Source organism: Fusarium redolens (genome assembly GCF_020744475.1).
Source record: "Fusarium redolens strain MPI-CAGE-AT-0023 chromosome Unknown BKA55scaffold_6, whole genome shotgun sequence".
Taxonomy (NCBI): Eukaryota; Fungi; Ascomycota; class Sordariomycetes; order Hypocreales; family Nectriaceae; genus Fusarium; species Fusarium redolens.
In genome coordinates this window covers 1,833,000-1,857,537 of record NW_025763669.1, presented here as the reverse complement: position 1 = coordinate 1,857,537, position 24,538 = coordinate 1,833,000, and the positions used below count along the sequence as shown (strand labels likewise).

The following is a 24,538-nucleotide window of genomic DNA, read 5'->3' as shown; positions in this document are numbered from 1 at the left end:
AGGGTGCGTTCGAGTTGGATGGCAAAACCTAAGTTCATGGGCAAAAGCAGGGCACCAACAGGCCAGTCACCAGTTTCGGGCCCATTTCCCAGGGGCACCCAGACAGTGAAAACCCAAAGGGAACCAGTACCGGTCCAAGACGATGCCAGGGCGAGCTGGACTCCAGTGTGGACTCGACGGGTGCGACGGGCCCATTGACCAGGTGTGAGAAATAGGGATGGACGGTATAGGCACTAATCTCCTGCTAATGGCTCAGAGACATGGGCCCACTGACTTGGTTTTGCCTCATCTATCAGTGCACCACTCACCATGATGTGAATTATTGACACCGACCACCACTGAACTATCAAGACGCTAGCTAATCCATTGAGTTTTTTTTTTTTTTTAATCCGTTTTAGTTCGACGAGTTTGAGGCATTGTTGGTCCTTTTTCTGCTTGTCTTGCGAGCCAAGACCTGATGCGTTCCCATCTTATACCAACCTCCGGCTTCCAAAAAGCCCAAATGGCCGCGTAAGCAGAGTTAGATGCAACAATGATGACAACACTCTTCCTTTTCCTTGGCCAGCAACCAAAACAATCAAGCACCTCCCGAAGAGGAAACTAGTACGTGCATTCCCTCTATCATATGTACCCACCACTCTTTGACTTTAACTGCGTTGCATATGCATTAGCGGGGTCTGTCAGGCACCGCAGCTCCTGTGGCCACTCCAAGCGCATTGCTGAATCTCTTTATCAACACTGTCCAGCTTTGAATTCACCTATAATTCTAGGGAACCTTCCATTATAGGAAACATTATTATGGAGGCACATGGACATATCATTCTTCGGTTAAACTCACTCCGATAGCAGAGTAGATTACTCTTATTGTTCCCTGACAATCTCATCACCCAAATTAGCTACATTCTCCAACTTTGTGCCTCTAATTCCATCGCATCGCATGCAGGCGAGATTTGCACCCCATTTTCAGCTACGGACGCTGGTTGAAGTACCCACTCTACGCATCAACTAGCAGGGGCCCTAAACTCCATGTCTCCAAGAGGTAACTCGGTGTTGATAATAAAATACTTTGAGATCAAGCGATCCCATAGTGTGAATAGCTGTCATGACACCCTCTTCAAAGTACATACTAACAGACGGAGACATTGCACCGCCTTCCCTGTCAAACTCATCTTGTTCCATTTGTCTTGTTTCGCCCATGTCCGCTGGTACATCTATGATTTCACGATCCAGCCTGGGCCTGGATTCCCAATCTTCAATTCCTTTCTCCCACTGAGACGTCATCATTTCTATGAGACAAAAGCGGACATCAAGCTATCATGATGCCAGTTGGAGGCGAAGGTTACACAGCCAACCTGTCAAGGGGCGACAAGTATGCCTGGCATAGTACAGAGTCCAGTCACGGACATCACAATTATTCGACCAACCGAACACGAACCTATCTTTGATTAGGTGAATTAAACGAACTCATTCATCGATTTCGGACCCGAGTGATGGAAGCATCAATTATTGGAATCTCCAAGCATAAACACCACTCAAATCTTATTGTTGACAATACGATACGAGCTTTCTTGGCATAAACTTCCGGAGGCTCCGGGGATAACAACATGAAAGCTCAATGCTTCTCCCTTTATTTCTATTCATTCCACTCACGTACTCGCTTCCCTTTCCCTTTTCATATGCCTCCTTAGTATTCGGAGTCTCGGACGACTGATATCCAACCCAACTGTCACTGTCACTGGGGTCCATGTGCTTCTTTTTCTTCCTCAACGTGAGTCTCAAATGATGGGATATTCCTGTATCGATCCCAGCCCAGCCCAGCTCCTGCTTTGTCGCAGTAGATTGTCATTCATATGAATGTGCTGGGGCACATGCCGCGGATAGATCCAAGGTTGCGATCTTAAAATGGACTATCTTTCTCGCACCGCCCTTTAACCGAAATCCGCCCCTGATTTGTTTTCATGCCATGTTACAATGGCCATGGGCTTGTTATCTCTCAGTTTCACGGACTCGACATGTCCATTGAGGATGATCATGATAATAATCATCATCCAGGTAATCAAAGTGACGTACCAAAGTAAGTTGAGCATGCTCATCTTCCTTTCATCTCAGACAATGGCTTTTCAGGGTTCTTTGGGCCTCGTTGCGAAACCCAGCCTTGAATGTCTCTTCGGACCAGACAGACATCAGACTGGGAGAAAACTGTTATCAACTGAGGGCCCACGGTTATGAATGACACTACATATGTCTAGACACTAATTTAGTTCGGATATGTCTGGTTTTCTTCCCGTTAGTTGCTCGGTTGAATCTTCCGCTGTCCAAGAGGCCACGACGGACGCATCCATTCCATTGAGGCGTGTAAATTGAAGTTATCCGCCGCCCCTTGACGCGTTGCACTCTCCACACTCAGACAGCCAAGCCTGCAGCTTGTGTGGGATCGTCTCCGTCGCTAACTAAGCATCTTCCCACTTCCCGCTTCAATATCTGCCAAGACAGTAGAGACTCAACGATTTGCGAAGTGGTTGCACATGATTTTCATTTATGGGCCTCACTAGAGGTTAAATGCCTTTGGCTATCGCATTGAACCATTTAGCTCTCGCGATCTGCGAGCTAACGTCGAGTTCGTTGTTCGTCAGACACGTATCCATGCGTCTGGTCTGATCTGATACACACCCATCCTCACTACCGGTGTCTTTCTTTTCTCTTCTCTTTTTTTGCAACCTTCACGATGTACCAAGATGCATCGAGGCCCGCTGCAGTCTCGGCAGCGGCGCCTTTGGTCGATTTGTGGCGCAACCGTCTTCGCGCCGTTATAAGGGTGAACCCACAAAGCAGGGCCCCCTGGAGCCGATCGCCGATGGCGAATCATGTTCTCTGTGCAAGCTAAGCCAATTATGTTTGCTATCGTGATCCTTCAACACCAATAAGAAATATGCCAATTGTACGAGAAGACGTTCTCACCAAATCATTGCGTTTTGAGAAACCCATTGTGTATCATTAGACGCGTACGTCGGACTTTATTCACCGGGTCCAGACAGGCCATGAGCATACGTCTAAATCCGTGCATTAAATCTGTAGTATGACATCACCACTCACAGTAGAAACCGCGGATGTATCCGATCAAAACAATGTGGGATCTTTCTGAGGGGTACAATGACAACAAACATACACCGACCCAGCAACCGAAGTTTATTCCATTGTGCTGATGTCGGTCTCCTCGACTCGCCACATGTACCACATGAAGAGACTTCGATATGGTGAGAACTTGTTCGACAGTTCAGTCATATCCTGTTCCGACATGTACTTCCATTTACCACCGCCTTTGGCCTTGAGCTTGGCAATGTCACGCCCCACGAATGCAGCCAAACCTCTCTGAACACCTAGATCACCGAGTGAAAAGACGTCCATTCGTTTGAGCCCGAAGCATGCAAACATCTCAACGGACCACTTCCCGAGGCCTCTCACAGCGATCAGCTTTTCCATGACCTCCGCGTCCGAAGCATCATGGAGCATCTGAGCACTGAGTTCTCCACTGACGAACTTTTCTGCAAGACCTTTGATGTACTCAGCTTTGCGTTGCGATAGGCCTGCTGTGCGGAGCTCATCGATCGACTTGGCGGCCACTTGAGAGGGATGAGGGAATCGGATTCCTGGTTGCTCCTCGAATAATGTGAGAAACTTGGCCTTTATAGACTTGGCTGCAGCTCCTGATACCTGCTGGCTAATGATGCCACTGGAGAGATTCTCAAATGGATCTATCTTCTCTGCCAGTCCCTCTGGTGAGAACACTCGGCAGTGGTGGCTCTCGACTAAGGGTTTCATGCGAGTATCAACTTTGACCAGATAGTCGCATGCCTCTTTGAGGAGATTCTCTGTTGTTGTCTTCACCTGCGGTGCCTTACTGGGCGATACGTTCTCGATATCCCGTGAGGTGACAAGACGTGATGTCTCTGGTGAGAGGAGCGTTGCATTTGTCAGTTTGGGGTTTGCAAGTCGTGTGACGGCCGCAGTGCGAGGCTTCTTTGTGATGCTGGTCGGCTCAGCAAAAAGCCCAGCAGCAGCAGGCGTCGGTGTTTTTGGCGGCGGAGCAGCTGGTGTTGCAGGCTTGCCTTGTGCTCGCTTCTTTGGGGGTGGTGTTGAAGGTGCCTTAGGCTCATCCTGAACGGCAGCTGCTTTACGCTTCCGACCTGTAGCCTTCGATGTTGGTTTCTCTGATGACTCCGTCCTGGTCGCAGGCTGCGCGCTAATGCGTGAAGATCGCCTTGTGATGACCATGATGTGCGTCGAACTGAGTTCTGTCCTTGTTCCGAGTATTTATGAATATGATGTGAATTGCTGTAAGACAAGGGAGGGATGACGCTGTAAGAGCAAAGTGGGCATAACACAATCCCGTTCACGATAGATACGCCGCTAATCTCAAGTTATCTTTGGCGTAGCAGAGGCTTTGTTCTTTGAATTCGGCTAGTATTCTTGTTGGCAAAAGTGTCAGTCTTTTGCTTATTCACGTTTATAAGGATAAGAGGAACCTCTGGGAGATGCGCCCTGTTTATGTCATTGGTTGATCTCTAAGCGTATCTGGAACCAATAACGTCACAGGCTGAATAACCAAACAAGACAACGGACTGACGATTATGAACTGCAAGCTATGCACTTATTCTCTCTTTTATGAATGTCTTGATGTGTGGTATCACTCTGTCTTTCTAATTGGACTTCCTCTTGACTTAACACGAGCTTGCGTCTTCCTCGGTGAGTTTAGCGATTGTCCCTGTACAGATTAGTCACACTCCTGAGACAATATAGGGGACAGTGGTACAACAATGTTTATAAAGAACACTTGTGACGTGATACGAAGTCTCCCTCGCTTGTAACACAGTCCTACGTATTACACCTCACATGCTTCCTCCTAAAGGTCAACAGAATATCAATAATAATAATAATAATAATAATAATAATAATAATATCTCGTCAAAAAGACCCATGATTACGACTTGAATTGCTTCCCAAGAGCACTCTCCAGGGTAAGTACATCCGTTGCTGACGTTGGCTTTTCCACCCGCCCACACGGCACCCATTTATATAGGGGCTATCTGCCGCTGAAACCACTGAAGAAGAATGGAGCCTGCAGCGGGTCAGTGGAGTGCCTGGAAGCTCTGTGATGCTCCAGGGACCCTGTCCTGGCCACAACCCGGACTGTTGTGTTGAGCCAACGAAAGTCAAAGTGCTGATCTGAGCTATCGCAACGTGGATTAATGTCATGTCAATAGTGCTTTTGTTTTTCTTACCTGGATTCTTACAACCCGTGCCTGTCGACTTCACCAATTCATAATAGAGAACCACCACACACTCGTTTTCGGTCTGACCACCTGTTCTTGATCAATGCGAATATTATCGATTTTTGAGCCACTTTGGAAACGCTAGGCCCCTTGCGCGACAGCAATAACCTCAAAGCGGCCAGCAAAACCCCTGTATAAAGGTGTATCAGGGTATCGTCTGCCCAAGCACGAAATTACACGAGAACGGCGCCGACAAAGCCGTATGAGTCTGCGGTACAGAACAGGATCGAAGAGTTGATAGACGGAGCCGTTGCGACAGAGGGTACGTCGAAAGAACAGCGAACCTTGGAAGACCTCACGTGGTTGCTGACGACAAAACGTGAGCACAGCTGTAACGACAGCCCCAGTTATCGCTTCTACAACAGATTACCCTACCTCAGAAATAGAGCGAGAGAACGACTTCCTGAAGCATTCGCCATGCTTCTTCCAGGCGGTGGACTCAACTGGAAGGCCGCAAAGGCCCAAATGCCTCCAAGCAGAGTATTGCGAAGCAATTTGACACGATCACGATTGCTTCTTCTAATAGGCGTTACTGGCATTATGATGCTGCTGTACCGTACTTTTCGAGCACCACTCCCGGGACCACAAAAGTCTGCACTGTCAACTCATTTCGAGTAGAGGGACTTGACTAACATGGAAACAGTGTTCGCTGCTGGGGCCCAAATAAGTCACCCATGGAAATGACACCGAACGAGCATGCTCTATGGAATGCGCACATGCAGACACCAGTCCTCTTTAACCACCATAAACCGCTAAAAGTCGAATCTCCTTCGATCCAGCACATCGACTTAAACCCGATTACCTCGAGCCCACAGGCCATCATCCGAAACGAACGAGTATTGATCTTAACACCCCTGAAAGACGCTGCTCCTTTCCTCAAGAACTACTTCAAGCTTATCGCAGAGCTCACTTATCCGCACCGCCTGATAGATCTTGCCTTCTTGATATCTGACTCGAAAGACGATACACTTGCTGTCCTTGCTTCCGAGCTTGATCACCTACAAAAGCGTAAGGATGAGGTGCCATTCAACAGTATTACAGTTGTCGAAAAGAACTTCCATTTCCACCTCAGCCAGGATGCAGAGCAGAGACATGGATTTGAGGTACAAGCGCCACGTCGCAAAGCTATGGCCAAGGCAAGAAACTACCTCTTGGCTACAGCTCTGAAGCCAGAGCACTCATGGGTGTACTGGCGTGACGTTGATATCGAACAAGCGCCAAGGCGAATCATCGAAGATTTCGTTGCGCACGATAGAGATATTTTAGTGCCCAGTAAGTCCTCGGAAGCAAATCCCGAGACATCATGACACTGACACATCCGAGATATTTGGTTCCACAGGTTCGAGAAGGGTGTTGATATCGAAGGCCGATGTAAGTTCCTTAAATCTAGGTATGATTTGAGAAAGTTACTGATTTCCAATTGCAGTCGACTACAACTCATGGATCGAGTCTGACAAAGGCCGAAAGCTCGCTAACAGCCTGCCGAAGGACACAGTCATTGTCGAAGGCTACAAGGAATTCGACACTGGACGCGAATACATGTGCAAGATGGGAGATTGGCGCGAAAACAAAGATGTTGAGGTTCAACTGGATGGTATTGGTGGTGTCAACATTCTCGTCAAGGCAGACGTTCATCGATCAGGTTCGTGGTCACAGAATATCAAGTTCCATGAACCCGCAGTTAACATCATCTTTAGGCATCAACTTTCCAGCCTATGCTTTTGAAAATCAGGCCGAGACCGAAGGCTTCGCCAAGATGGCCAAGCGTGCCGGTTATCAAGTCATTGGTCTCCCGAACTACATCGTATGGCATTATGATACGCAAGAGAAGGGCGGTAACTTATGAGAGCCGCAATTTGGACGAGAAAGTGGAGTTGATCATTGACCTAACTTAGCTACATGACGATTCTCAACCACCTCACTCCATATACGCAGATCTATGACGTTACGCCGTTGACGTTTCCAACATTTATCCAGGCCACTCGGTCGGTGTTCACCTTCAAGCTAAGGGTTGGACATGAGCAACAAAACATTATCTTTCAGCAAGTAACTATTTCGTTCGATTCCGACTCGATCTGTCGTGTATTTAATACGGTCAATGTTGGCGCTAGGGGTATCACTTGGAGGAAGGGGCTAAAAGCGAAGCAGATGCTTTCTGTAATATTTGGAAACTGGTTTTTTATCAGTCAGGAAATGCGCTGTGTCATGAAGACTCAGCAGTAATGTGTGATAAGGAGAGGAAACTTTATATAAAGCAAGCTGGCGGAGTATGGAGTCAGATGTAATATAGATAGTATGAGTTGCCTGCTGGAGTTGGGCATACACTGACGATTATCATAAGTATAATCAGCCAATGGAGTTCCCACAGAGACTACATCGAGTATGTTTGAACATGAGCCGATGGACTTAACTAATAGGTAATCATACAATTCCAGCTTGTCAAGCAGTGGAGAGGCCGAAAAGCGAATACTGGCTTATGGAAGAACGACTTAAGCATGAACGGACTGAAAGAAACAAGCTATCATCAAACATAATTTACCTATCATATCTACCTAACTTGCGAATAGCCTCATATTTGGTTGGAGTGACATGAGTGGTTCAGATTGGCCATGTGAATATTGCGTCACATGAGACGGGGTGCACCTGAGCGATCTTGCAATTATGGCAGATAGCCCCACAATATGCAATTAAGAGGAAATGGCGGGCAAGGCCTAGGTGCCGTCATCACACAGGCAACGATAAGAGTCCCGCAGGCTACCTTAACTCTATACTACCTAGGACGACGACGCTGACGACGACGAACATCACAACTTGCAGGGCATATCGCGCTTCTCATTCATCCAATACTAGAAGCTTCCGATATCCTGCGTAACCCCGGGGGTTATTATCCTCTTGCAGCCTGACCCCACTACCCAACACTGAGTCGAGGCTCATTACGCCATTTTCTGCCCCGACACCACACGACGAGATCGATCATCAAGAGGAACAGGACCCGCGCTCCTTTTCCCTCTTCAACCTTCATACCTTCTCCCCAAATCTTCACCGATCAACAACCGTAAACATGTGGGGTTGGTTCGGTGGCGCCGCGGCCCAAAAACGCAAGGACACGCCCAAGAATGCGATCCTCGGGCTGCGAGCACAGCTTGACATGTTACAGAAGCGCGAGAGGCACCTCCAGACCCAGATAGATGAGCAGGATGCTACCGCACGCAAGAACGTGAGCACAAACAAGAACGGTATATGATCATCTCAAACGAGATTCGTAATGCGGGGCAGAGATGCTGATCTATATGATAGCGGCCAAAGCGGCCTTGAGGCGCAAAAAGACACACGAGCACGCGCTCGAGCAAACCGTTGCACAGATTGGTACACTAGAGCAGCAAATCAACTCGATCGAGTCCGCCAATATCAACAAGGAGACTCTGGCGGCCATGAGCAACGCCAACGCGGCCATGAAGCAGATCTATGGAGGTCTTACGGTGGACAAGGTTGATGCGACAATGTACGTTCATGCCACGCTTATTTTTTCTGTTGGTTTGTGTGAGATGTGATTTTGGCTAACCTGGATTTACAGGGACGAACTGCGTGAGCATAATGCCATGAGCGATGAGATTGTCAACGCGATCACCTCGAACTCATTAGGCGAACCGATCGACGAGGATGAGTTGGAGAACGAATTGGACGAGCTACAACAGGAGCAACTCGACGAACAGATGCTGAAGACAGGCACCGTCCCTGTGTCGGATGCTGTGCACAAGCTACCCTCGGTGGGTACCGCAGAGCGTATGTGCCCCAGCTCCAGTCTCTTTTGTGTAAATACTAACATTATACAGCCGTGTCAAGCAAGAAGCAGGCCGTTGAAGAAGATGACGAGGAAGCCGAACTTCGGAAATTGCAGGCTGAGATGGCCATGTGAGATTGCTAATAGAGAAATTTGATGTTTGCATAGCATTTAGTTGGTCAGAACTGAGGGCGAAGCTACATTATATGTGGCGTTTTCATCTACCACAGACAAGAGACGGCTTAGTGGTATTCAGAGCTTCGTGTGCCCTGGCGGATTTGTGGTTCTATTGTGGGTGTTATTGTCGGCGTCGGCGTCTGAGGTTGTTGATCTTTATCTTTTACGAAACCCTTTCCATCTTTCGCCTAGCAATTCGGCTTGATCATCGTTGACCTCACAGAGGTGTTTCTGATGACAGTACGCCTGGCAAGGATGCACTTGATCAGAGACTTGTGTGATGGTTGACGAGCCTTGAAATGGGAGAGAATCTAGATCTTCAATGCGAATATATCCCGTAAAGTTGCCATATCTGTTGTTGAGATAATATAATGCCAGTGATGAGAACACCCAGTTTTAGTAATAAGATGGGTCTTGTTACTGGAAGAGGAAGCGAATGGACAGGAATACGAACATGACATCAATAAATTTATGTTCCTCGGTTGAATACTTGGCCACGACATGGTATCATAAAAGGTGACAGTGCTTAATTGTTTGGTTATGAGGATATGAAGAAGGCCAAGACAGTGTGGATCATATCGCTATTTGATTGATCCATGGACGTCCATCCGAACCGACTGAAACAAGGGTTGGGTCTCTTGGTCAGCCCCAAAATCCTGTCTTTTACAGTAGGATCTTGCAACGAACCGAGAGGTCTAAGTACAGTCAAGACGAAGTAACGCTGAGTTCTTTCAGTTGGCCTGAAGGTGACCGTTTCAGAGGAACTCTCAGAGGATAAGTTCAATATGACCATCCAACTGACTTCGAAACCAGCCTAGACGTAAAAAGGGCAGTCATCACATCTACAATATCAAGCTTAATAAAGGTCGCCGATCTGCAGAGGGTGGCCTATACTAGGCCCCCAACTGAGGCTATACGGACACCGTAATTGGACGGAGATGGTTTCACGTGATCAGTCATCATGCTTCCAGTTGGCTGGTTGGCTGTCAGTTGCTGACGCCCAAAAGGGCCCTCCCGCGTCTAACGGCGCTACAAGAAGCCTCAGCCAGTCATAGCTCGAACTCTAGCCGCCAAACAAACATACACCATCCGTCGAGTTTCGGATCGTCTGATGTACTGTATGTATTTTGCCTCTGCATTGCACCAGGCAAAAATAGCACGCACCTGCAGCAGCATATCTCGGATCTAGCCTCTTCCATAATGACGCAGAGAGCGATGGAGGGCCCGCTCTGGCGGCTCCATAGTCCTCGAGAGGCCTTGGAGCTGAAGAGGAGGCTTGCAGATGCAGGACTTACAACGCCCAGCAAGCGCTGGCCTTCATGACATGATCAGCTTCCGTGATGTAGCGGGAGACGGCGGCTGCTGAGAATGTATATGCTGCATATGCAGTCTAGTCTGGTCTTGTCTTGCCTTATCTCGTCTTCATATGTCCCCTTGTTTCCTAACTCATCCATCCGTTGTGACTGTGTTTCGCATTTTCTTTTCTCCTTTTCCTCTGTCGTCTTGTCTGTGACCGCTTGTACAAACTCTCACTCACTAATTTCTCCTTTGTTCTCTTTTCCCTTTGTTCTCTTGTCACGACTGCTCATGAATCCACTTCGTTGAGATGCTGGCCATCTCCTTTAATAGGATACCCTTCTCTTTAGGTGAGTTCATCAGCTCAACATGGCCAGCCTCAAGCTGGAGCTGATCTTGGTCATCAGATGTTTCGTTGTAGAATGGCCAGTTGGCCATTTTCCTTCGTGCCGGCATGGTTGATCTTTTGTGTAACCGTCGTACTGGCGACCAATATCTCCAACGAATTCTCGAGTTTCATCCCCAGCTGTGCCGGAGAATGCTTCGCCTCTTTTCTAAACGTCAATTATGCTCAAGATGTTTGCACCGGAAAATCCCTGTTGGATTGTTTGTGTTCTCGAAGGGGCGCCTCGGGATTCACTCTCGGCGAGGGTGCAATGCAATGCATCTCTGCTGAACGATCCATTGGATACTGCTCCATAGTCGAAGCCAGTGGTATGTACTACGAACCACATAAGATATAAAGAGTGTGTTGCTTACACAGAAGCAGATAGAGTCATCGAGAATGCATATGATATATGCAGCGGGAGACCTGGCGCGGTCCACCCTACTTATCTCACTATCACAGCAACATTGGTTTTGGCTCCTTCGGGAGGAGTTGTGACTTTTCCGTCGATGACCACCAAGACTACTTCACGAGCGGATGCATCGAGCGCTATTCGTACATTGCCAACAACCTTGGTTATTGATACATCCTCGCCCCCTGTGATTCCAAGACCATCGACGAAAACAACTAGCTCAACAACACGATCGACAGCCAGAGAACACTCTACGACTGAGTCGTCCGATGATTCAGATATAATCTCGATCACCGAACCTCCGTTCACCAAACCCACTACTCTTGAGACTTCTACATCTACCTCAACTTCGAGTTTAGAGATCGAGACCACCACGGATGTATCGGGTGGTGCAGGTGGGGCAAGCAAAGACGAGGACAGTGATGATTCAGACAAACTCTCCACTGAACAGGTTGCTGGTATCTCAGTGGGTGTCCTTGCCGCAGTGGGAGTTGCAGTTGGAGCCATCGTATTGGCAAGATACTATCGACGAAGAAAGTATCCTCAGATTAAGACTGGCTTTCTCCCTATGAGGGACACCTGGGGTTATAAGCCAGATCGATCTGACAACGGTGGACATGATTCCTGGATGGCCCATCAACTACGACCTGATTTGGATCCTACAAATCACCCACCACCGCCGCCTGCTTATAACCGGAGGAGTGTCAAGCCTGAAAGCATTGGTGTAGCATTATCACCTCCTCCCTCGAGCCGCAACACCGCGGTGCATACTTCTCCACTGAGGCGATTATCAAAGCTGCTCCCTGCGAAACCAACACTACCGGATCTATCTGTTGGAGACACCAACGACAAGCCCTTGCCTCTTCTCCACACAGAACACGCTGACGGTAGACGCCAAGATGCTGGACAATCGTCTCGAGATGAGAGTCCTTCGATACCACCGCCAACACTTGCTGCCGCTGCTTTGACAGGAAGGTCTAAACCGACGCCCCCCGCACCACTGGAACTACAAATACCACAAGCTGAGAAATTGAACGGACCAGCTGTAAGGATGAGCAACCGTGAGAGCAACGTGACGGAGTTTGAAGAAGATCGTACATCAATATCCCCAAACGCCAACACTCAAGTCTGGAGACCGCCAACAACGCCTCTCTCGGCAACCACCTACTATGTTGCTGACCAATACGGTAATTGGGTCCTGGGAAACCCAAAGCGTGCCTCAGTGATTGCACGAGGCTCGCAGGACTCCAAGGTTTCTCAAGAGGGAGCATCAAGACCACCTAACAATGATAATGGCCCCCTCGGTAGTGCAGAACAAAGCGGCACCAGAACGCTGGCTCCTCCAGCTGAGATTATTCCTGGTGGCGCACAGTCCAGACCTGCTGGACCTCGTCCGCAGTATCCCTCCCCCTTCTTCTCTTCCCAGTCTCATCCGAGACGCAGCGCTTCCAATCGTCGCTCCATGACAAGACCCCTGACTCGACCACGTGAAGACTCTAGCAGTAGCAGCGCCACCATCATCACCACCTCAACCGAGTCTTCCTCAAGCATTCCGTCTGTAGCACCAGAACAGCAAGTCAGCCTCTCTCCTGTTGTCGAATCTCCCCAGTCAGTCCGAGCTCGTCAGCAGCAGCCTCAGATCCCTCCACGAGACCCTCGGCGTGCTAGCCAGATGGGAAACCCTGGTGTCGGCATCAATCCGCGAGCTGCCCCTCCTACGCGACAGGTAGTTTACAGCCCTCCTGGGCAGCCAAGCCCGACTTTGGGTATGATGCAGCCTCCTAGTGCATACTACGCGGCACTACAGTCCAAAGCACAGTTGAATGCGCAACCGCAACAGAAACCTCAATCAGCCGTTCAAAGCGCGCAACCCGTCGCCAATACAGGGCTACAGACAGCTTCACCGACAATGCGCATTGTAGAGCCTTCTCCGGAGCCAGACGAGACCTCAGAACCCGCGACTGTCAAACAAGATCAGATCAGGGCGTCTCCCTTTTACTTTGACCCACCATATCCTCAGCCTCTTCATTCTCGCCAAACCTCTCAACATCGCCGTTCTGCATCAGGTCCTCAACCTCAGCAGTATCAACCATATCAGAGACCTCCCTCGTTTCAACCTTCCCCTCGTCAACAACAGGCAGCCTGGCAACCCGTCCAGAGACTCCATTCACACAATCACCAGCAACAACACCACAACCAGCAGCAACAGCAGCAAAACCCTTGGCAGCCTACACAACGTATACCCCCAACATATCCGTCATTCCAGCAGCAACAGCCTCTGCAGCCCTATCAGCGCACATTTCCGCACCAGCAGCCCTACCAACAGCCACAGATGTACCCTTCTTTCCAGCCTCGGCCAGGCCAACAACATTACCCTCATAATCCAGGGGGTTACCAGTCATTTCAACCATATCCTGCCGCACAACAGACTCAAATACATCCCTCTCAATATCAGAGTTACCGCCCCCCTCAATCAATGAACCCGTCCCTTGTTCACTCTGATAGCCAGGATTCACTCCTGGCTAAGCGTGTCGGTTTAGATCGCGCCGCTGGTATGGCTATCGGTACAGATAAAACTGGCTCTTCAAAGTGGAATCGTGATATTCAAAACAAGACACGACCAAACCTTCCTATGTCGCCACATTGGCAGCCGACATTGACCCCTACACGGCGAGGAGATGACCTGGTCTTGAACGTACAATAAAAATGGAGATATAGAGATTTCGGCGGCACATACACCATCGTTCTGTTGTTTCGTGGATTAGATCACAGATCAATTTTGTACAATAGCAAAGTATTTGGGAGCTATAATGAGCATTAGTACTGGTCATAGATGGAAGGAAAATGCACCAGGATCGCACACGAATTTAGGGCGGAAATCATTGTATACACCTATACTGAACCACCTTAGACATTCATTCTAATTCTATAGGTCGCCCTCTCGCAATAATGCTCTTCGTGCCCTTTAAGTATGATCTTTTTGCGAAGTGCTGGGTCCAGCCTGGGCTTCGTCTTTGTTCTCCTTGATTGTTTGACCCATAACACATTCCCTCTCGACATACTGTCGAGGTTGCTGGGATGATTCGCTCGGCGTACCCACTGGATCAAGAATGTCCAGTTCTAAGTCATGAAATGTCTGTTCGCTGCTTTGGTTGCTGCGACGGAGGCGGCTTCCGTGCTTTCTTAAGCTTCCTCGTCTGAAGAATCCAGATGCATTTTGTCGCATGTCATCGACATGGTTTTCGAGTGCAACATCTAGAGCATCTAGACCTTGATCCAGTGTATCACGATTGAGATGAACACCCGCATCTATGAGCTTATTTTTCCGTCGAATGTCTTGCCATCTTGTCAGGTTACCCATTTCCAATACGTTCATTCGGCGGTTTTTGCCCATCGGGTTTCCTATCATTGTGGGTCGCCAGGCATAATCCTCTTCCATCAATGCACGCAAGTCATTGGGCATGGAAGCCCGACGTTTCGAAGACCGTCGACGGGCTTGGGCAATTCTCTCCATCTCCTCTGATTTTGAACGAGGTATGATGAGCACATTCTTGAACCGAATGAGAACAAGCAACAAGAGGACTGTCAACAAGAAGAGTATCGCAGCTACGACGCTCGTGGCAACTTGTTGGCCAAGCTTCCGAGTTACATGACCGCCCAGCGCAGTTGAACCAGCCGCAAGTATGTATGAGAAGGATTGTATCATAGCGAATCCTGCTGTCACTCTCGGAAAAGATGAGTAATTGGTTCGGCGCTGGTCTTGACCCGAGGGATCACGGTGGCGACCAACCATTCCGGGAGACAGATCCGATGTATCAAAGGTTTCCATGATAAGGCCGTTGCATTCTGAAATTGCGAGACAGGATAGAAAACCTATACAAAAGGCAAAAAATGTTGGCACGCCAGAACTGATTGGCGGTCCTGACGAAACAGCAGCGTAACAGGCGCCACCAATCGGAAGGGCAATAGTGAAGACGGCCCGGCGGACTAGATGTGAAGACCATACTACCCTTTTGCCTATAACCTCGCGGTTGGCTTTGCCTTCTCGGTTGCGAGATCTCGAGAAGATGCTGGCCTTTTGGAAAGGAATTGCAAGTAGAGCGCCGAGTGCGACTGCGGCGACATGAAGCCCGACGTACGGCGACCTCAGACGATAGAATCGAGACACGAGTGAGCCCAGCAGAATGATGACAAGAACGACTTGTGCATAAATCCATGCGACATACACCGCTACAACCGCGAAGCCAGGTTGTTCAAGCATCTCCAAAGATAAACGGACACCATGGTATGCTTCCTGTCCCCACCACTTTGGACCTGTCTTGACTCGATGCATCATGACTTCTCCTCGAGCCAGACGACGCGAGATGTCTCCTCCTGTTCGGACTTCTGCAATCGACCGTCGGAATGCAGATCGTCGAACCTCGGGGCATATCACATTGAGGATCAAGACAACTGCAATCATTATAATGCTGATGTAAAAACCCCATGCTGGTGAGTGTTTATCAATGATAGCTGCGCCAATGAGAAAACCAAGTCCAAGAGACCCAATCCAGCACCAGGTCCAGATACCAAGCCAGATACCCATGCCACCACCATGTCTTCTTGCGTCGAAATCATCAACAACCTCTTCATGGGGATGTTGACACATTAGGGAAGCACCAAAAAGGTCTGTCAAAACTGAGTGAAAGTTCATAGTAGCAAAACCTAACGAGCCGCCCATTAGGGTACGAGAGGCCAACAGCATTGCCCTCCAAGATGCAGTGTTGGTGAGCCTGGGACTGCTGACTGCAATTGCTTGTGGAAAAAGAAGAGGCATTGCAATAATGAGACTTGACATTATGTAAGGCTTCCGACCGTGGAGTAAGGGCAATGGCCAGAGAAAGAACGACGGAATGGCAAGGGCAAGGAAACAACCGGTGTTGCCGTGAACAGTGACATGTGATTGATCCACGATATAGTACTGGATCGATGGAACTAGACCTGTATAGATACCAAGCAGCACCCCGATGAGCGCTGTGCTCAAGCAGGCAGTAGAGGCCACAAATCGCTTGCGAACGGGTGACCAGTCCCTCGCAATCGGTTGCCTGATGTGCGACTTTGGAAGATTGAACCCTTGCATGTCCCGTAGACTCACGTGCGATCGCTTTCGAAGATTGATGCCATGTTCGCCATGTAGTCTTCTACCAGCAATATTATGTTCTGGCAGAGCATCACGGCCGGTTCCGCTTCGAACGGCTGATGATGCGTTTGCAGCTGCCGAGCGTTTATGAGCTGTTGTCTGTCCCTGGACGTCCATTCCTCCGGCATCGAGAAGGGCACTTGTGCTGCGGAGATCCTTCAACATAACCGGCCTACGTCTACGATCCGCCTTGAACCCTTGATTAGATTTCCGGGACTTTCTGCTGAGTGATGAGCGTCGTGAGGACCCACTTTGTCGTCTTCGTTCAGCCCGAGTTCTTGTTCGAAGTTCCTGATACGTGCCAGAATAGCTCTCAACTATATCGGCCAACCGTGGGCGCTCGCGTACGGCAGTGTAAGTGGCAGCACGCCTGCAGCTCGGTCTTGCTAGGCAGGCCGTATCTTCTCCATCCATAGGAAACGCTTCGACGTTTCCTTGGGGTCTGTTGACCATCGACACGTTTGATTCACACCCCTGGTCGAAACCATACTCATTCGACACGGCAGAGTAGGTAGCATGAGCTGCGGCTTCTGAATGGTCAGCGACCTCTAGGGCGAGGGAAAGAGCTTCATCAAGGAGCTTCTCGAGATCGCTGAATGCACGCTTGAATAGTATCCCGTCAACTCCAGGGTCAGACTTGCCAGATAAAGTCGACCAGGCGGACATTCTACGGAGCGCCATGCTGCTTGGCAACACGGGCTCTGATGGGCGTCGATCATCAGCTCTGATTGATTTGATTCGAGGTGGAAGCTCCGTAAGCTGTGAGTTGTATGGCATTGTTGTGCGCGATAGCCGTTTGAGCCACTGGCTTTTCCATAGATAGCTCATGAGAGATCCCGAGGACTGGCTTCGGACTGGCCTATTCGTATTCGTAGCTAATAAGCTCTGGGCTCCGAGCGGAGATAACCCTGGTGAATCCACGTCGTGAGAGCTGTTGTTTTGGTCGTATAACTCATGCAGCTGTGTGTCTGACGATGCCATATTGGGTAGGCATGTGCCTGAGTTGAGCGATGAGACTTGTCTAGCATCCTGGTCACTAACGCTTGAAGTTTTCGAAAAGACTACATATTTTTCTGGAGGAGCGATCTTGTTCTCGAAAGAATTTCCGCCAGGGCAAGTTATGCTTGTCTTTTTCTGGCTCTTCGTGGTTCCCACTTTCAAACGATTTCTGTAATCGCTCAGAAGCAGGTCGAAGGTTGGACGCACTTTGATTGGAAGAGACCGAGACTTCTAGTCTTTGTTCGACAAGATACTCTTAGGTCTAGGTGAGTTCTGTTCGAGAGTTGGCCGCGGGCCAATATCGCCTCGTGATGACTTGAGGTCATTGTCGGCGCGCAAAGCCCCTGTAGTCCCTGGAATGTCTTCAGATTCGTGGTCATTCTGGTCACCCGCCGAATATTCTAGACGGCTGTGCTGTACAGTCGCCCCGTTCTGTGATATAGATGTTTCGTGGTAAAGGGGGACAGGCAGAGCGCCGAGAATATTTGTCGGTTCTGCTGCGGGTTCGAATTGCCGACTCTTCGCAAGAGGAGTCGGCTTATTAGCACTAGTAACCTCTGGATCGTCCAATGGTGATTTACGATAATCAAGGGATACGGTTTCATGGTTCGTTCTCAACCCTTTGATAGCCTTTGATCCCATATCCTCGCTTCTTGACATGTCCACGGACGTGCGTGAACTTGGAGGAGGGGTTTGATCAAAGTCACCGAGGTCAGTTCCGATGTGGTCGTTAGAGTTCCCTTGAGGGAGTAAGGCCCGAGTGTGGCCAATGAGATTGGAAAACATGATGGAATTCCGCGTATCGTGTGCTGCAGCAAGTGGTCGTGTTGACTAACGGACGCTGGTGACGAGACTGTATGGCGATGATGAGGAAGTTTCGCCGTGGAAGGTATGTTCTACTAGACTCTGTGTTGGGAGAGGTTGACTTTGAAAAGTATTTTTTGACGATTATTTGAGTAGATGAAGTACTGGATCGAGACACTCGATCATCGAACATGAGGGCATTCCCAACAAAATTTAGAATGAACACAGGAGGAGTATGAAGATGAAGATTAATTCTATCATTTATGGAAGAGAGACGGTTGTTAGGATGCGGAAGACGGAAAGGGGAGAAGGGTGAGAGGAGAGGCCGTTGTTGATGGTGATGATGGAGAGTTACAAGTCACGGTGCACAAGGTAAGGTCACTGAAGTGTTGATGGCGGCAGATGTGCAAGTGCAGTTTCCTTCGCCAGGATCACACGACCTGACTTCACGTTCACTTTCCCTCATCTTTGCCATTATGTGGGAAGGAGCGAGTGGATGCCCAAATCAAGGTGAATATCTCGTTTCATGGCATCAGATATTACAGTGATACTTTAGTTCGGCCCGAGATCACCATGACGACATGTTGAGCTACACTATCAAGAAACCTGACTCGTGTAGAAGGCTGAACATGACACAGAGTCTTATGTGATCGTAGCCGAGTTTCGACAAAGGACCCAACATGATACAGGCCTGTTGCATAGAAAGGAACAAGACCTGCAACTCATTTACTTGGGCTGTACGTACATCCCTTACAGAACGTCCTTGCTCACAAGCGCCAGCCGCCTCAACCCCATAGCTTGGACGGCCCACCCCCTGTCCCCTCTACGGGAAAAACGCCTTGAGCACTCCACCAGACGTCATGCCCCTGCATACAAACAGCCCGGCTTCGGCAAGCCAGGGATCGTCTAGTATAATTCCTGGGGACTCTGGCCGTCAGCATGGAACCCGACCTCAGCCGTTTCTGACAGCCGGGTCGTGCCATTCCTAAATCGATTTAATCCCTGGAAACTACCACGATGTAGCGTTACTGCTTTGGCTCACCTCAGCCTTTGATGAGCTCTTTAAGCGATAGACGAATCATCTTTCGGTGTTCGCTAAGTTCAAAGATGCAAGCTTCAGGTAGCTCTCCGTCATGTCAGCATCGTGAATTCAAGGGGGTGATCATGTCTTGTCCTGGCCAATTACACATAAGAATCCGGGTCCTCTTATACACTGCATGTTCCATCTAACCTTCAGCTCGGTTATAAGCTCGCGATCCTTCTTTGCATGGGATTGTAACATTCGTAATCCTAGGATGTGAATCTCGATTATTGTGCTCGTGTTGGGAACATAGTATTCAGCAGTATAGGCTATCGAGTGCTAAGCGAAATCTCCAGCCCTTCCGCAATGATGCTGCACGGGCGGGCAGGTTCTAGTAACACATAACAACCTTAATTACGGAGTAGTACACAAACTCTTTGTCTATCTATCCAAAACAAATGCCCCGATATCCTTGGCAACCGACCGATCGTCTCACACCCTGGAATAGTTCCCTGCATGGCGCCAGTGCGCCTAATCGCGCACCGCCCGCAAATCACACAAGTCCCCAGCCCTCCTTGTAATCTGCGTCAAAGGTTTCCTGAGTAAAACAGCCGAAATCCTTCTCAAGGCTGATTGGCCTTACTCTCGCCAAACACGCCCATCCTTCCCGCGTGGCTCGATCTGGCCAATTTGCCGGGGTGGGTGGCCTAATAATAGGACACGCTAACCTCGGCCGCCGTTACCATTGCCGTGCCCATGGGCTTAGACAAACTATCGAAACTGCAACTGCTACTGCAAGGCTGTGACTCAATCTAGTTTGGTATAAGTGTTTTTAGCTCTTTCTGCCTTGTCTGTACGATGCTCAACTCAGCACTTAGAGCTGGTGGCTTAACTGAGGCCTCCCCATGGCACATCTGGCATTGCTGTTGCGACGATTTTCCAGTGCTTCGAGGTCTTACATCTGTGTTAGAGCAGGTATGTAGGACCTTTGAACATATGATTATGATGGGTACGTATCCCTTTCGGCCGAGGTTTTCAAGGCTTGGTTGTGAAGTTGTGGAGAAGTTGACTTCACACGACCCACTTTGCCTGATGATCGGGAGGATGAGTTGAAACTAAGCCTCTGTAAAACAGGCACCGATCATACTTTTTACCTTTGGATATTTATGCAAATTTAACGATTCACGAGAAGAGTTTTAGAATATTGAGCAGACATAGATTTGTATCTTCTATATCGTGGAACGTTCAACGTTACACTTCCTGCTGCTTGTTGTTCGATTGGGAATCCAGTTCCCAAGTAAAGAACCTATATACCACATGACAAGGGTGACTGTTGCAATCAATGCTTTGTTATGACCCAGGCCATGGCGATATAGTATGAAAACAGAAAGAATACACCGGAGATTTCTAAAGACCGTCTCCAAAAGAAAAGAAATAATGGCCAGCCATCCGTTGTCCAGATCTAATGCTACAAGCATTTTGGTAAGCCCCGCCAGTTCAAATGCAAACCATGATAAAAATCCCAGTGACCCTAATGTGGATCGTCTTTTGTCGAAAAAGACGTCCATGGAGAAGAAGAAAAAAAGAAAACAAATAGCAGTACCGTAGTCCGGAGGTGGAGACTTATTACCAGTAATGTCTCAGCCCTTGATGCTCAAGAATGGAAATCCCGCCGTCTAAAATCGCCGTGAGGCTCTCAGCACCTGCTGTCCCAAGATGTAACCCAATGCCGCTGTATCCTGACTTATTTCCAGTCAAGCGAAAAATGAAGCGGCATCAAAGCAATCCACCGCTGTGCAAAGGCAAAAAAAAAAAAAAAAAGGACAAAACGCAAACGCCATCTGACAATGTGAGTTGGGAGATTTTTCGTCCGTTGACGAATGCTGGAACCGACCAGCAAATAAAGAACGCCCTGCACGTTCAAGAAAGTAAGGCCATGAGCTAAAGAAAGAATGGTTTGCGAAGGGAGAACAGCAATGCAAGTTGCTTTCCCTACCAAAAAAGGCATTCCGTCGTGATCGTTTTCATCCACATCATATCTCATTCCCACGCCCTCGGCAACGTTCCTGTAATCCCCATAACAAGAGTGGTCATCCACAAAACGAGGAAGCCCCAATGGCAAAGATAGAGCGAGGAACTCTGCGAAAAGGATACGCCTAGCGTTGAACCGCACTCGGAACTCCACCAGTCCAACGAAATCCTGCTAGCAAGAAGGAGAGCTGCGATGGGTTGCAGGAGAGAAGGTAAAAAACCCAGTCGTCGAACTTAAATATTATCAGCCTCGGAGAGTAAGATCCCATTGCCGAAGACAAAATCGTTCATCGATAGCCCTTTGAGCTTGAGTAGTCACTGTGGTAGCCACTGTCTGAGTAGCTATGTGGTGATGCATACTGAGCACCATGACTCGAGTGTGCAGAGCATAGGTAACCAACGAGGATCGTTCGCTGCTGGATAGGATGGCCTGGGCGGCCGTATGCAGCACAGCGATCAACAGCATGGGTGTAGTAGGGGCATCGGCAAGCCGAATAGAGCTCGACAAGTTGATAACACATGGTGGTAGTGGTGGGCCGTGAAGTTGGTGGCCTGGTGTCGTTGGTTCTAGAGTACAGGAAATTGTATACCAGTGAGATATCTAGTATGCGAACCAACAAAGGGTGAAATCGTACGCGGTCGGGCTCGTAATGAGGACAAGGGGCAATGTTCGAGGAGGATGAAGCATAAAGGCAAGACAGTGAAAATCAATGGAGAAGCGCTTGCTTTATTAATCTTGTGAATAGAGAGATAGGAAGTGAGGATAAGACAATTAACGTCCGAAGAGGCATCGCAGCCTTATAGGCCTGCTTGTAGCCTGGATGAGAGCATAGAAGGTCATAAACGACACGCCCCGGTTCGGGGGTTTTCTTGACAAACAACACTCCCCAAGAACATCACCAGGATGTTTGTCAAGGCACCAGTGACGCCAGAGACGCCAGTAAGAGTGCGTGAGAGCAATAGCCGCAAGTTGAGTCTGACTGTCTTGACAGGTGACAAAGGCTGGGGCGCGTCTATTGCAGGCTTGGGATAGTGCAGACCCACCGCTGAAGGACCAAAGATGCCTTGGGCCTGGAGGGGGAGGGGTCTGATGGACCTTTGAATTTGGGGGCTTTACTTTTTTCGGAGGCTATGGCTCCTAGGACCTTGTGCGTCAAGTACCCTGTGCTCTGATTTCTTCTGTTTCATCGGGTGGTTCCTGTTCCGAAGGAAACAGAAACATGCCTTAACTCAACTTATCCATTGTGTGAGACTGAGAAAGCACGGGCTTGCTCTCAAGGCGCAGCGTAGTGTGTGTGGATGATTGAGCCTGGCTACTGGGTACCCGTACCACATCAACCGGACAGGGATTCAACGGCCAGAGCAGGGGTAGTCCGTAGTGTAAAGCCTATAGTCCTGTAGGTACATACAGCATAGTAAGTGCAGGGAATAGGCGGCGACAGACCATAATTGACTCCATAGGTAGGATGTGGTTCCTGGGTTCGGTGTGAGGAGTCATCAATTGGCCTGAGACAGGGAGATTGAATTGACCTGCAGCAGGGCTGAAGGGGAGGGTTACAGACCTGGAAATGATGTGATGCAATGCAATGACGATAGTTGAAATGCACCCTCTTCAGTATCATACTGCATGGTACCGGCATGGTACCTTCTGCAAGTATCGTAGCTGCATGTAAGGACAGATTGAACGACTTAATCTTGATCGGCCGAGGGTGACTTCAAAAGCTTGTGACGGCGACCATCCTCTTACCCGATACTTTAGAGAAACACCATCAATGAATATTGGCGAGAGATGCAGATTTATGACGTATGCGAAATGATAGGACATGTAATCAAGAGGTCTAGACCCATGAAAGAACAGGAGCGCAGGGCGTTGATGGCAAAGGATGAGATGCGCTCATGATGGACATGACGAGGATGGATTTATCAGGGTCTTTTCGTTTGTCGACAGGGAGGATTGGGACGTGGAGAAAAAATTACGGAATGGCATCAAAATTTAGGGGACTTTGGAGAGTTAGTCATTCAAGGTAATAGTTCGCCTGGATCGTGCCCTTCTTGCCCATTTAAAGTCGACTTACAGTTACACTTGCCAAATACTAGGAGGTACCTTACCTTGGCCATCACACGTGCCCTCAATACTAGGTAATCAAAGCAGGCAGATCAGGCAGAGACTCTATTCTCGTCCTCAATGAGTAACAACGTTTACTCCTTTCCAAATCATCAACCCTCCCAAACGCAGCACGATGGGACTTTGAAACACGTAGCAACACGATAGCAAAACCTCAGCCACAATATTACTAACTGATGCCTGAAATGCCGTATCAGGAATGCAGGCCGTCTGTCTACCATCCGATCTTGAAAGATTCCTAATCGAAGAAATCACCAAGATCGAGTGTCCAGATACCTAATAAGTGCAATCAATACCAAGATGCGTCTTAAGAAAGCGTCACACGCAGTACCACTGCTCAGCGCTAGCCCTTGTTACTCGGCACTTATGGTGATGGTGGGCAGGCCTTGCTGCGCCCAACGTCCCGGTGCTAGGGCACTGGAGTCCCTGGAATCTGATGTGGTTTCTCTATTTTTTGTTTCCCGTTTCATACCAACAAGCATTAGCTAATTCTAATTGTGCAATAGGAAAAGCCACCACCTCAAATTAGAGTCAGGGAGCTACCGACTAGCGGGCCTAGAATCGTATGGGTCTCGATCATTACCCAGGAGCTCATTCTTTCACGATTCCACAGATGACATTATCGACACAAACGACTCTCTTCCATTGCAAGATAGCTTTCATGAACCGCCCGGCAGAGCTTTTGCTGAATTGAACATTCGACCGTGCCCCAGACGGCCATGTTGCTGGATTTCTAATCTATATGCCCCTCTCAGGACGAGACATACTTGCCATCTTGGGAATATCACTTTTTTAATGTTGCCTATGAACCGATATCGATGGAAAATGGTCGAAACGGATCAGACTCGGAACCACAATTTTAAGAGTACTACCCGCACCATCACCTGCTGGCAGTCATAGCGACAGGGTCCCCTGCCCATCATAAGGCTGTGTCTGCATCCCACCCCAGGCCTTGGCAATGCTTGCATTCTTCAGAAGTGCACACTTGGGTTGTTGCC

The 24,538-nt window shown here is 48.9% G+C and overlaps 8 protein-coding genes across 8 annotated transcripts; 3 read left to right on the top strand and 5 right to left on the bottom strand.

The window, feature by feature from the left end:
* Positions 1 to 3,186: 3,186 nt before the first annotated feature.
* Positions 3,187 to 4,272, bottom strand: BKA55DRAFT_508126 (DNA glycosylase; the record flags this gene model as incomplete). Its single annotated transcript, XM_046187396.1, has 1 exon — positions 3,187 to 4,272. The coding sequence occupies one exon, from the start codon at positions 4,270 to 4,272 to the stop codon at positions 3,187 to 3,189; it is 1,086 nt and encodes a 361-aa protein (XP_046051266.1).
* Positions 4,273 to 5,747: 1,475 nt separating this feature from the next.
* On the top strand, positions 5,748 to 7,176 carry BKA55DRAFT_688702 (Anp1-domain-containing protein; the record flags this gene model as incomplete). The annotated part of the gene is made up of 5 exons (XM_046199256.1): positions 5,748 to 5,920; positions 5,974 to 6,602; positions 6,654 to 6,701; positions 6,757 to 6,972; positions 7,028 to 7,176. The coding sequence occupies 5 exons, from the start codon at positions 5,748 to 5,750 to the stop codon at positions 7,174 to 7,176; spliced, it is 1,215 nt and encodes a 404-aa protein (XP_046051265.1).
* Positions 7,177 to 8,391: 1,215 nt separating this feature from the next.
* On the top strand, positions 8,392 to 9,246 carry BKA55DRAFT_688701 (Snf7-domain-containing protein; the record flags this gene model as incomplete). Its single annotated transcript, XM_046199255.1, has 4 exons — positions 8,392 to 8,566; positions 8,628 to 8,832; positions 8,905 to 9,113; positions 9,164 to 9,246. The coding sequence occupies 4 exons, from the start codon at positions 8,392 to 8,394 to the stop codon at positions 9,244 to 9,246; spliced, it is 672 nt and encodes a 223-aa protein (XP_046051264.1).
* A 1,760-nt stretch (positions 9,247 to 11,006) lies between these two features.
* Positions 11,007 to 14,085, top strand: BKA55DRAFT_538077 (uncharacterized protein; the record flags this gene model as incomplete). Its single annotated transcript, XM_046189997.1, has 2 exons — positions 11,007 to 11,298; positions 11,354 to 14,085. The coding sequence occupies 2 exons, from the start codon at positions 11,007 to 11,009 to the stop codon at positions 14,083 to 14,085; spliced, it is 3,024 nt and encodes a 1,007-aa protein (XP_046051263.1).
* Positions 14,086 to 14,298: 213 nt separating this feature from the next.
* Positions 14,299 to 16,449, bottom strand: BKA55DRAFT_564785 (uncharacterized protein). Its single transcript, XM_046192511.1, has 2 exons — positions 16,105 to 16,449; positions 14,299 to 16,047 (listed from the first exon to the last, which is right to left on the bottom strand). The coding sequence occupies exons 1-2, from the start codon at positions 16,216 to 16,218 to the stop codon at positions 14,347 to 14,349; spliced, it is 1,815 nt and encodes a 604-aa protein (XP_046051262.1). The 5' UTR covers positions 16,219 to 16,449; the 3' UTR covers positions 14,299 to 14,346.
* A 1,325-nt stretch (positions 16,450 to 17,774) lies between these two features.
* Positions 17,775 to 18,594, bottom strand: BKA55DRAFT_725970 (uncharacterized protein). The gene has a single exon (XM_046201122.1). The coding sequence runs from the start codon at positions 18,343 to 18,345 to the stop codon at positions 17,791 to 17,793; it is 555 nt and encodes a 184-aa protein (XP_046051261.1). The 5' UTR covers positions 18,346 to 18,594; the 3' UTR covers positions 17,775 to 17,790.
* A 1,992-nt stretch (positions 18,595 to 20,586) lies between these two features.
* Positions 20,587 to 21,204, bottom strand: BKA55DRAFT_564778 (uncharacterized protein). Its single transcript, XM_046192510.1, has one exon. It carries the CDS (start codon positions 20,950 to 20,952, stop codon positions 20,614 to 20,616), a length of 339 nt encoding a protein of 112 aa, XP_046051260.1. The 5' UTR covers positions 20,953 to 21,204; the 3' UTR covers positions 20,587 to 20,613.
* On the bottom strand, positions 21,041 to 21,565 carry BKA55DRAFT_326195 (uncharacterized protein). The gene has a single exon (XM_046185699.1). It carries the CDS (start codon positions 21,426 to 21,428, stop codon positions 21,129 to 21,131), a length of 300 nt encoding a protein of 99 aa, XP_046051259.1. The 5' UTR covers positions 21,429 to 21,565; the 3' UTR covers positions 21,041 to 21,128.
* Between the last annotated feature and the right edge of the window lie 2,973 nt (positions 21,566 to 24,538).